Genomic DNA, 12,138 nt, shown 5'->3' with positions numbered 1-12,138 from the left:
CCTGTGCAGGACCCCACAGCTGGTGCAGTGCTGCACAGCTTCCAGGACCTGCCGGAACAGCTCCCGCGCCACCTCCTCGGACAGGAACCTCCGGGCCCGAATGAAGTGCCGCAGGTCCTGACACCGCTCCGGGCGCTCCAGCACCATCACAATGTCGTTGGGGAACTCCCGCCACTCCAGCAGCTGGACGACCCCAGGGAAGCCAGTGGAGACCCTGTCGAGCAGCACAACCTCCAGGGGTGCCCTGGTGCCATTGGGCTGCGGGAGGACCACGATGCCGTCAGTGGGGCTGAGGCCGTGCCAGGGCTGGGGCAGCCCTTTACCCAGCCCGGGATGCTCTGCACCCTCTGCTGGCCCCACATCACCCCCCTCGAGGCGTCCTGGCAGCTTCCACCCTGCAGGGCATGGGCTCATCCCCGCCCGGCACAGCCCGGCTTCTCCCGCTGGCCCCGCTCACTCACCAGCTCGCCCCAGTGCTGGATGTGGTTCTGTGGCACCCTTTTGATGGCCACCTGCAAGCCAAGGGGAGCAGCGGGCTGAGCTCGCTGCCCGCCCTGCCCAGCCCCATCCTCCCCCTCCTCCTCCTCCTCCTCCTCCTCCTGTGCCTGCCGCTGGCCCCACCGCTCACCGGGGCGCCGTCCGAGAGCCGCGTTGCCGCGAAGACGCTGCCGAAGCCACCGCGCCCCAGCAGCGAACCCAGCTGGTACTGCTCCTTGCAGCCCGGCTGCGCCTTCCCTGCCGGCGAGACGCGGCTGTCAGCGCTCGGCCCGGGGCCAGAAACGGCCCCCGAGTGCCCCCCGAGCGCCCCGGGCTGGGCATCCCCAGGGGTTCCTTCCTTGGAACCCGACAGCGCCGGGTCGGGGCCGGCGGCCGCGCTGCCGAGCGGAGGAGCTCGGGCCGGGGAAGCCGCAGCGGAGGCGGCAGGAGCGGCCACTCTGCCTGTGCCCTCGGCGGGGTCCGGGAGGGGCCGGGGCCGGGGCCGGGCTCGGAGCAGGCGGAGCCAAAGGGCGGCGATGCTGCCCCAGCCCCGGGCACTGATCCCCGCCCAGCAGCGCCACCGCCAGTACAGCCAGAGCCGGGCAGAGACCAGACCGTGGCGGGACGCCCGGGGATGGGGACGGGGCAGCCCCGCCCGGGGCCGGGGGTGGGCCCGGGGCATTGCCCGGCCCGACAAGGGAGAGGGAGACTGGGAGAGGAGGGGGACACCGGGAGGAGACTGGGAGAGGGCGTGGGACTGCAGGAGAGGGAGAAGAAAGGTAGGAGAAACTCAATAAATTGCTGCTTTTGTCGCTGCCGCCGCTGCCGCTGCTGCTGCTGCTGCTGCTGCCGCTGCTGCTGCTGCAACTGCTGCAACTGAAGCCCTGGGGCCGTTTGTCCCCATGTCCGTTTTTCCATTGCCCGCTCGGCCCAGCGCTGAGCCCCGCGCTCCTCGGGGGCAGCCCCTGAGCCTGTCCAAACACGGGAACTTTGCCCTGTTGAGCCAAGACCCAGAGTCTTGACTCCTGCACTGTGGCAGAGGAATCCCCTTGGTTGCTGCTGTGCATTGTCCCTGCTGAGGGTCAGACATTATCAGAGCACATTCCCGGAATGCAGATTTTGTACCTGACCCAAGCACTGCACTTGTGGCTCCAGCATTGCTTTCCAAGAAAAGCAGGGGAAGGCAAACAGGATGTAGCTCATGGTATTTCACAGTGTCTAAATCTGGCTAAGTCATCAGTCTTAGAAGTGAGATCCATTTGGAATGAATGGGATGGAGAAATATTGCAAGATAAGAAAGGGAGAATAGAAACAAATAGAGAAGACTATCATGGATTGTTCTTTAATTTTAATTTAATTTCTTAAAAGCTGTTACAGTTTTCCCACAATCTTCACAGTCCTGTCTGCTCGTTCTAAGAACCTTCCCTGGAGAATAAGGTGCAGCTTCTGTCACAAGATGTGCCACCAGTTGCAGCTTCTCTTGGCTTTCCACACCATGAGTGCAGCACAACTCTTGCAGCAAAGCAGGACAAATGTTTGGAGAACTTTACAGCTTGTTCTTTTTCCTTGTGGAATGGGGAGTTGTGCCACTTTAAAGTTTTCATTTTTACTGTTCTACCCTAAAAAACATGCCAGGGTACCAGGAGTTGTTAGAGAGTACAAGCCTGGCTGAATGCAGAGAAAGAATCTCCAGAGGCTGCAGCCAGGAGGGGAGAGTTGTGTGATAATCCTTCCAACATCCCCATGGACACCTGGAAAGTGATCTAGAACATGAAAATTGGCTGACAGAGGGAGTTTTGTTTCTGTGTTCAGTGTAGATGATTCTACATCTCATGCATTGATCTAAATCAAGAGCACAATCAGTTCATGAAAAGCACCAGAACAAGCTCAACCACTCTGAGGAGATGACTGAAAGAATCTGAAAAGGAGAAATGCAATAGAAAATGACTCAGTGAACTTTGTCTGGAAGAAGGGTCATTTTTTCTAATCATTTCTAATCCATTCCCTCTGCGTTTGTCCTTCTGAAAAAGGCCAAAGGCCAATTTCATCCCTGATACCACATGAAATGGGAAACATAAGCTTGTGAAAGTGCCTGAAAGATGCCCTGTTCCTCTGCAGGGACACTCCGGCTGAAACAGGAGCCTGAGCCCTGTCTTGGGAAGGCTCCTGGGAACTGGAATTGGTGGTGTGCTGGGAGAGGAGGAGCAGGGGGAGAAGGATGGGCGCTGCTGTGTGGCAGGAGCAGGAGGTTTGGGCCGCAGGACATTCCGCCTGCGCCGCTGCCCCACAATGGGCGGCCGTGCCCGGGGCTCTGGGCCTGGCCCCGCCTGCGCTGAGCTCCCGACACTGCGGGAGCTGCCCGGGCTGGGCTCAGGTTCCCGCTGGCCCTGGGCAGCAGGCTGGGCTCCAGCTGGGATCAGCAGCAGCTGCAAATACCTCTGCCCATCTCCACTTGCTGCTGCTGCTCAGAGGAAGCAATGAAGCGAGTCAAGGAGTTCTGGTTTCTCTTTCTCCTGGTGGATTTTTTCATTTTATTTGACATTGCAGAGGCAATTTCTGTGATGGTCTCTGCCAGTTGATTCTATTTCAGCAGCAGCAGCAGCAACAGGGCTGTGTTTGAGTGCTGCAAATGTGGCCTGTGTAGCTTTAATTCTCCTTAACTTTGTGCTCACGGAATTTTGAAGATTTGGAGATCTGCTGCTCATGATGCCAGAGTTTCCTATCATAAAAGCACCTCTGGGTGGCACTGATCAAAAAGGGCAATTGCAGTTTTCCTGATAAAATCAAAGTGGCAACCAAAAGAGGGGCAAGAGCAGCCATGATCTACAATTGCCAAGGCAAAGGCAGCAGCACCTCCTGCTGTCACCTCAGGGGGAGTAAAACAGTGCTGAAAAGAGCGCTGGAAGCCGATCCTTTCTTTCTCTGCAGGCTGGGTCAGGGCAGCACAGGCGGGCCCTGAGCAATCAGGGCTGTTGGTGGGTGATTGTTGCTCTAGTGCCGAATTGAGGTGGACAAAGGCCTTGGAAGGCGAGGCAGGAGCAGGTGGGAAGGGGCCGGCGCTGCTGCTGCTCCTGCCCGGGAGCCCCGGCTGGGCCGGGCCGGCGCCCGCTGCGCTGCGGCTCCTGCTGCTGCTAGAGCCGGGCGGGACTCGGGGACAGGGAATGGACACGGGGGGACACCAAAGGCCTGCGGGGCTGCGGGGATGTTGGCGCTGGGGCCAGCGCCAGCACAGAGCTTCAGCCGCAATGAACCCAGAGGGAAAGGCTGGGGAAAGGCTCCATTGCAGCCTTTCTTTCCTCAGGGCTGGGAAGGGACCGAAATGAAAGGAGAACAAGCAGGGCCCGACCCCTCCTCCTTTGGGAGGAGCCCCATGCCTGGGGCTGTGAGGGGCCATGAGGGGCCAGGAGAGGTTCTGTGGGGCCATGAAGGGCTGTGAGGGGCCATGAGGAGCCTCAGCCCTGGCAGGAGGGGGGTCCCACCATGTCCCCAGGGCAGGGCAGCCCTGAGGGGCCGCCAGTGCAGACGTGGCAGCAGAGCGGGCTTGGGGCACCTCCGGGAGGGGATGAGACCCTTCCCCAGCTCCAAACCACACCAAACCCACCATTAACAGGATTTTCCATCTTTAGAATCCACTGGCTACTTGGATTTGACTGTACAGTTTAATCTTGGTGGGAAAACCAAGGGAATTTTCCCAGTGAGTGACATCCAGCCATAGTTAATAATGTGTAAGATTTAAAAGTCTTACCAATGAAAAGTAATACTAATGAATAATAAGAACAAAAAATAAACCCCAAATCCCAGCACCCACCACCACACCAAAATGACAAACATTTTTCTTTACTATCACAATGTTCATGAAAACAAAATCCTATTAACTTTCTCCACCTCACATCTTCCCCATCAGATAAATGAGGCCATTTGCAGGGTTTAATACATGTTACAATTGAGGGGTGGAGGGAAGAATGGGGAGACACTACCAATTTCCATGTCAAACCCAGCAGGCCAACACCAAAGTGGAGAGAATAAAATGGAATGGGGACAGGGGCTGGTCAGATGTTCCTCTAAAGGATCCCAAAATCACCTCCAAGTGAACTGGAGGGGAAAATAAATGCCTATAAACCACTGTGCATGTTTAGGGACTCAGCTGTGAGGAGCTGGACATGGACAGAGGCATCTGAAACAATCTCAGGTTTTATGGTTTCTTTCTTCCCGAGATTCCAAGGCTGGTGGTTTGTGTGGGTCCGAGGGAGTCTTTTTCCCTCCTGACCTCTGAAGGCTTTGAGTCTTTGTCTGTGCTGAGCTTGGTGTGATGTGAGAATAATGAGGAGTCTCAAGGTCTTGGTTTTCTTGGTTTCTCGCGTTGTTTATTAATTCTTATCTTACAAATTCTCTGTGTCTGGCCAAGATGTTCACGGGAGCTCAGACACGATGTGACTCCCCCTGTGATGGGAGGTCACTCTGCCTTTATACAGATAACTACATGGTTATTATTTACCATTTCATACCAATGCCTATCACCTATACTAACAGAGTCATTTCTACTTTGACCCAATCCACTGATACTACTTTGTGCCCACATCACTGCAGAAGATGGATGCCAAGGGAGAAGAAGAACCCAGGGCACCACCCTAAAATCTCCATTTTGTCTCTTTGCATCTACATTCTAAAAATCCCAAAACTACAAAATCTTCTACACAGTGATAACTACATTACTGTCTGTCATACATTTGTGACTTGCAATTCTTCTTTGTGTTTGATGTTTTTCACATGGACCAAAATCAAAGACTGTGTCTTCCTGGGCTCTGTGCCAGGCAAAACCCCCCTGCACAGACTCCAGACTCTCTTTCTCGAGTCCCAGGCCTCTCTACCGAGGTCTGTGACCATCCAGGGTGCCCAGAGGGATGCCCTGGACTCCAACAGCTGACTTGAGAGGCCACACCAAAGCTGAGTGGTTTCCCTGCTGTGGCCCAGCCCTTCCTGGCCCCAGGGGCTGATGGCATTTGTGCTCCCTCAGGTTCATCTCCCCACCCCAACAGCATGGGGGTGCTGAGGCCTGCTCTGGGCAGTGCAAACAGGGGCTCCTGAGGCAGTGCTGCCGTGTCTGTGCCTGCAAGGATGCGGCCCCTGTGTGAGCTGGGGGAGAGGCCAGGGCTGCCCAGGGGGGATGTTGTTGGCAGGGGCATGAGGACGCTCTGGGACGCTGCCCTGGGGTGTCCAGCGCAGTGGGGATGGATCAGCCCCTGCTCTGCTGCTCCTGCCTGTCTCCCCCAGGGCCCTTGCAGAGCCCCAGCCCTGCTGTTTGCCCCCAGCCTGCCCAGGGCCAGCCTGGGGCTGCTCCCGGGGCTTTTCTGTGCTGAGCAATGGCCTGGGCGTCTTCTGGAGAGAGCCTGGGCAAGGAGCCTGGAGCCCCCAGGCCCTGCCCTGAGGCGTCAGCGCTGCCCCAGCAGTGCCCTTGGCCTGTCCCTGCTGCAGCCCCGGCACTGCCACCCCCAGCCCTGTGCCCAGCCCCGAGAGCCCTCAGGCCCTACAGCAACACCAGGGCCAGGAGGGCAGCGGGGCAGGGCCACGGCAGCAGCACTGGCAGCACCAAGGGCTGCTGCTCCTGGGCACAGCTGCTGTGCCAGCCCTGATCTGCCCCCAGCTCTGCACACAGACATTGCTGCTGCAGCTGCACAGAAGGGAACAAAAGGGGATCTCTGCAGAAAACTTGCCCAGGAGATCCTTGAGTTCCTTTAAAGCCACCAAGAGTACAGCCCCTCATTGACACAGTCTGTGGCCACAGGGATGGTCGAGAGAAATAAAATGAGAAATGGCACAAACAGTGACATTTCTTTCTGGTTAAGAATTATGAAGTAAAACAAACAAAGAGGAACTCCAAAATGAAATCAACAAGAATTATCAAAGAATACTTTTATTACAAATTAATTGCAGAAATAGGCCAGCAGTTTAATGTTTCTGAAACCATCCAGTCATCAGTTTCCACACTGCAGCCTTAAGCTCCTGGTTCCTCAGGCTGTAGATGAGGGGGTTCAGGGCTGGAGACACCACCGAGTACAGAACTGACAGGGCCAGATCCAGGGATGGGAAGGAGTTGGAGGGCAACTTCAGATGAGCAAACAGGGCAGGGCTCACAAACAGGGAGACCACGGCCAGGTGAGGGAGGCAGGTGGAAAAGGCTTTGTGCCGTCCCTGCTCAGAGGGGATCCTCAGCACAGCCATGAAGATCTGCACATAGGAGAAAACAATGAACACAAAACACCCAAGTGCTAAATAGGCACTAACTGCAATGAACCCAAGTTTCCTGAGGTTGGAGCGTGAACAGGAGAGCTTGAGGATCTGGGGGATTTCACAGAAGAACTGGCCCAGGGTATTGCCATGGCACAGGGGCAGGGAAAATGTATTGACTGTTTGCAAAAGAGCATTGAGAAAGGCACTGGCCCAGGCAGCTGCTGCCATGTGGGCACAAGCTCTGCTGCCCAGGAGGGTCCCGTAGTGCAGGGGTTTGCAGATGGACACGTAGCGGTTGTAGCACATGATGGTCAGGAGGGAAAATTCTGCTGTGATAAAGAACAGAAAGAAAAAGAGCTGAGCAGCACATCCTGTGTAGGAGATGTCCCTAGTGTCCCAGAGGGAATTGTGCATGGCTTTGGGGACAGTGGTGCAGATGCAGCCCAGGTCACTGAGGGCCAGGTGGAGCAGGAAGAAGAACATGGGGCTGTGCAGGTGGTGGCCGCAGGCTGCGGCGCTGATGACGAGGCCGTTGGCCAGGAGGGCAGCCAGGGAGATGCCCAGGAAGAGGCAGAAGTGCAGGAGCTGCAGCTGCCTCGTGTCTGCCAATGCCAGCAGGAGGAAGTGGCTGATGGAGCTGCTGTTGGACATTTGTGGTGTCTTGGTATGGGGATCTGTAAAAAGAGTAATCATGGAATAGTTCAGTTTGGAGAGGACTTTGAATATCCCAGCCCAGCTTGGTGGCACTTTCCCCCCAGTGCCTGCCCAGGGCTCTGCTGCCTGGAGCTGTCCCTGCCTGCAGCTGCTTCCCTGTGCCCAGGGCTGGGCCCTGCCAGTGCTGCCAGAGCCCAGCCCAGCCCTGGGGGCTCAGCTCTGCCCTGCAGAGCCCTCCCAGCTCAGGCACTGCCCAGGGGCAGCTCTGGCTCTGCAGGCTCTGATGGCAACATCAGAGCAACCCTGAGGAGGCTGGAAAAGTGATTCTGGTGCTGCCTGCAAGGGGCCCTGTGCTGATTTCTGTCACTGCCTGGTTTATTAAGATCTGAGAGAAAATAGTTTTATTTTTCTAACCCTGAACTGAGTGATGAATATATATGTGCAATTTCCAATCAAGGCTATCCAAAGTAGTAGATTAAAATGCAAGATTTCCTTGTTTTAGCAGCCCCTGCCTTGCTGTGCTCCTTGAATAACGTACTTGGAAATTTTCTGGAGTTATATATAATTCTGAGTACAGTCCTGAACACTGCAGCATCCTCACTACACAAGGAGAACACTTCCAAGCCTTACCAGCTGTCTCCTTCCACCCAGATCTTGTCCCCCAGTGCTGGGAGCAGCTCCCAGGGCTGGCTGAGAGCTGTCCCTGGCAGGCAGCAGAGTCCCTGCCCCAGCACAGCGCCCTGGGCTGCAGGACCCTGCTCTGCAGGACAGCCCTGGGCACCCCTGGCTGCTCTACACAGGAGAGAAGCAGAGAATGTACTCACAGAGTCTGTAGGCATTGGCATGTTCCAGCTTTAGGAGAGGACTGCAGGAGCTGCAGCTGCATTGTCCTGCAGCCAGAGGTTCCTGTGCCAAGGGCTGGGAGTGATTCTCCCCCAGGCACTTCTGAGCCCCTTCCCAGCCCTGAGTGATTGAAGCTCTCTGTGCCTGTGTGCTGTGCCCGGGGTGGCTGCAGGCAGTGCCCCAGCCCTGCTGGGCTGGGAGAAGAGCTGCTCATCAAGAGAAATGTGGTTTTGAAGCTCTTCTTGGTTGCCAGGAGCTGCCTCTGTGCCAGGAGCCCAGCCCAGCTCAACAGCACAGACACAGCACAAGGACTTTAATGACCCTCTCGGGGCTTGTGCTGAGGCCCTGAACATCAGTCCCTGAGAGGGAGATGAAGAAACCACTTAAGAGCTCCAAGTCAGAATCCAGCTCCAAAGTTTTCTGAAGTTTCAATGGGTCCCACAGAGGGACAGGAGAGAGAAAGTGTCCCCAGGCCCCAGGCAGAACAGAGAACTGCAGGCAGTGATGACAGGTTTTTCAAAAGACTTTGGGTTTTGCTTTTGCCTTGGAATCTCTAAGAGGTTTGTGCAATCCAATTATCTGCTGTAATTAGTCCCTTGAGAGGGTTTGTCAGTAATGACACTCAGTGGGGCTCATTAATGCTTAGAGATACTTTAGTTATTTTAAGGTACTTGGAGTTTCCCTTTTAAAACTGACTCTGTGAGAGGTTTGTGCAATCATGGCCCCAATTATCTACTTTAACAAGTCCCTTGGGATTCTGAGTCAGTAACAACACTCAGTGGGGCTCATTAGCACTTCACAGTACTCAAAGTTTATTAAGGAACTACTTTTTGACACTGAGTCTGAGTGCTGTGTGTGATAGTTGGCCTCCAATTATCTGCTTTAATGAGTCCCTTGGGAGCTTTGCATTGACACTCAGTGGGGCTCATTAATGCTTTGAGATACTCAAGGTGTTTAAGGTACTTTGGATTTTCCCTCCCACACTGAATCTCTGAGAAGCTTTTGTGCAATCCTGGCCTCCAAGTCTCACCTCCAAGGACTCCATAAGGAGTCTGTGTTGGGGATGGACTTCAGGGGGACCCATTAATGCTTCCAGACACTTTGGGTATTTCTCCTGACTTTGACTCCTGGAAAGGTTTGTGCAATCTCCTCTCAGGCCCTGAGGTTCCAGGGCTCAACTCCAAATGCACCACGGGACTCATTAGGATCAAACAAGTGCTGACAAACCATGGCTGTGCCTTGATTTCCCTCTGTTCTGGTGCAGTTCATTAGGAAGTTTTCCTCCTGCAGTTATGGAGAAAAGTTTCCAAGAGCTTCAAAGAAATACATATTTCTATTTGAAAGGAGGTATTTTATTACTGTTCTCTTTAGAGAAGCGGTGACTGATGCGTTCAGTGACTGATATTGATCCACAGTCTCTCCCAAGGAGGTCTGCCCTGCTCAGAGAAGCTGTGCCTTGAGCTCTGGCCCAGTGTGGACAACCTTGCTGTACATTTCCAAACCCCATCCTGTCTCTCCTCACTCACCTGGGACCTGCTTTGCTTGAAAAACTGGCGGCACTCAGCCAACATAGGGTTTTTCTTTTTTTATTTTTTTAAGCAATCTAAAACTCCTGAGTATCCCCAGTGAAAACAGACAATCTCCTCAAGTGTGTGCCAAGGCCAAGGTGTCACCAAGGACGTTCCCCTTCCCCAAGGCAGAACCATGCAAGGAATGATTTAGACACACAGGAAGTTCTGCAAGAAACACAAATCCAGAGTTGGCTGAAGGCAGAATTAGACCAACTCCTGAAGGCCAGACAAGCTTTGAACTCCTTGCAGCTCCAAGCTGCAGGTGGGTTGTTGGGAGGTGTGTGAGTGAGCCCAGAGTGAGGGCAAGGGCAATGCAGAGAGGCCTGGAAGTGCTTGTGTGCAGACAGGCAGTGGGGAAGGGCAGTGCAGGGCTGGCCTGGGCCAGGAGTGAGGGTGGATCATCATGCCCAGCTGGCCTGGGCCATGGCAAGGGGCTGTGGCCACGGGCACTGCCCTGAGCCCACTGCCTGGGCCCCTTGCTCAGGGCTGGTGTCAGTGCCCAGAGGCAGAGGGGATCCCTTGCTGGGGGCTGTGCCATGGCCACCTGCCCTGTGCCGCGCTGGCTGCTCAGGCGCCGCGGGACCAGCAGCAAACGCCACTGCCAGGGCCAAAGGCAGCTCAGGCAGACAGAAAGGGTCAGGGCTGGCCACTGTTTCCATGGCAGGCCTCCCTGGGACACCACACCTGGGTCACCTGGCCTGGCCATTGCCATGGAAACTCAGCTCATTTGGAATGCAATAGGGGATAAAGGTTTTAGTAGGGCCTGTCCTAAAAGGACAAAGTGTGGTGTTTTTAAACTAAAGGAAGGGAAGTTCAGATAAGGAGAGATAAGGAGGAATTTTTTTGATGGTGAGGTTGGTGATCCACCAGGACAGGTTCCCAGGGAGGTGGACAATGTCCCATCCCTGGAAACATTCCAGTCCAGCTGGGACAGGGCTCTAAACAACCTGATCTGCTGAAAGATGTCCCTGCTCATGGCAGGGGTTTGGATGAGATGAGCACTGCAGAGCTCTTCCCATCCAAACCATTCTAGGACTGCACGGGGACAAGGGGCTGCTCACTGCCCTCCATCCACTCCCCTGACTCCTCCTTGTCTCTGCTGGAGCCCACATCCAGCAGCCAAAGGCAGCCCCTGCTCTGGCCTTTCCCCCCTGCCCCAGGGGCTGCCAGAGCCAGGGGGGCACAGGTGACCTTTAGGCTCTGCAGGGCTCAGGCCCAGCGGCTGTGCCAGAGTCAGGGCTGAGGTGACACTCTGTGGGCTGGGGCAGAGGCCAGGCAGAAATGAGCCCTGAAGCAGCAGCTCTGCAGTGGTGGCCACCAGGCCGGGTTGCCAAGGGAGGCTTCTGGCCATGGCCTGGAAGCAGCTGCTGCTGCCAAGGTGCCTTTGGTGCCTCAGGCTCTCCCTGGCACAGCTCCCAGCACGGCACTCTGCACTTGTGCCCGAGCCCTTCCCTGTCTTGGGGCTGGCCTGGGGCTTTTCCTGCAGCGGGATCTGCCCTGGGCCTGGCACAGGAAAGGCAGTTCCTGCTGGAGCAGGAGGCTCTGCCTGCAATGGCCTCAAAAAGCCCCAACAGGGTCCTGTTTTCTTAAAAATTGCTTCCTAGGTCTGTATGTTCTAATAATTGTTATAGCTCCTATATGTGGAGTAAATTACGCTCTTTTTTTATTGACTCTGTGGTGTAAATGAATCTTTCTGTCAAATCCAGATCTGAATCAGTCATAGCTATATTTATAAAATGTATCTAGTATTCCATTGTTTCTCCTGTAGGACAAAATTCATTTTGGTTCAATTCCACCTGCCCTATCTTTAACACATAAACTTTTGACAAAGTCTGGGGCTAGGATTGGATCCAGCCACTTCAAGTTTTTTTTCTTAGGTGGAATTTTAAAAGTCTAGGAATCTTGGAGGGGTTTGAGGATCCATAGTGGGTCATTTCTCCACCTCAGGATGCAGCAGGAGATTCTCCAATGAAGAAATGAAGCTTTTGCCTGAAGCTCCCACTGTGCCCAGGACAGGAAGCCCTGGGAGTGTCTGGGACATCCCGGCTCTTTGGCAGCCTGGGCACTCCTGGGGTGTCACCGTGGAGCCCCCGTGAGTGCCTGTGACAGATGGGTGCCTTTGCAGCCCAAGGTGCCCTGGGATGTGCCCATGGCATGGCTGGGACTGCCTCTGCCCACAGGGCTCTTGAGCATCCCAGCTCAGGCCTGGGGCCAGAGTCCCTTGCCATGGCAACCATTTGCAGTCCCATTGCCAGGCCAGGGGATGCCAGAAGGGATCCCAGAATGGGCTGAGTTGGCAGGGAGCCATCAGGATCCTGGAGTGCAACTGCTGGCCCTGCACAGGACAGCCCAACAATCCCAGCCT

General features: G+C 55.1%; 1 protein-coding gene across 1 annotated transcript; it reads right to left on the bottom strand.

Annotated features, from left to right (window-relative positions):
• Nucleotides 1-6,423: 6,423 nt before the first annotated feature.
• LOC310918263 (olfactory receptor 14J1-like) lies at nucleotides 6,424-7,356 on the bottom strand (the record flags this gene model as incomplete). Its single annotated transcript, XM_083877119.1, has 1 exon — nucleotides 6,424-7,356. One exon carries the CDS (start codon nucleotides 7,354-7,356, stop codon nucleotides 6,424-6,426), a length of 933 nt encoding a protein of 310 aa, XP_083733245.1.
• Nucleotides 7,357-12,138: the final 4,782 nt, after the last annotated feature.

This window comes from Zosterops lateralis (genome assembly GCF_965231275.1).
Source record: "Zosterops lateralis genome assembly, chromosome: 23".
Classification (NCBI taxonomy): domain Eukaryota; kingdom Metazoa; phylum Chordata; class Aves; order Passeriformes; family Zosteropidae; genus Zosterops; species Zosterops lateralis.
This window is presented reverse-complemented; position numbering and strand designations above follow the sequence as displayed.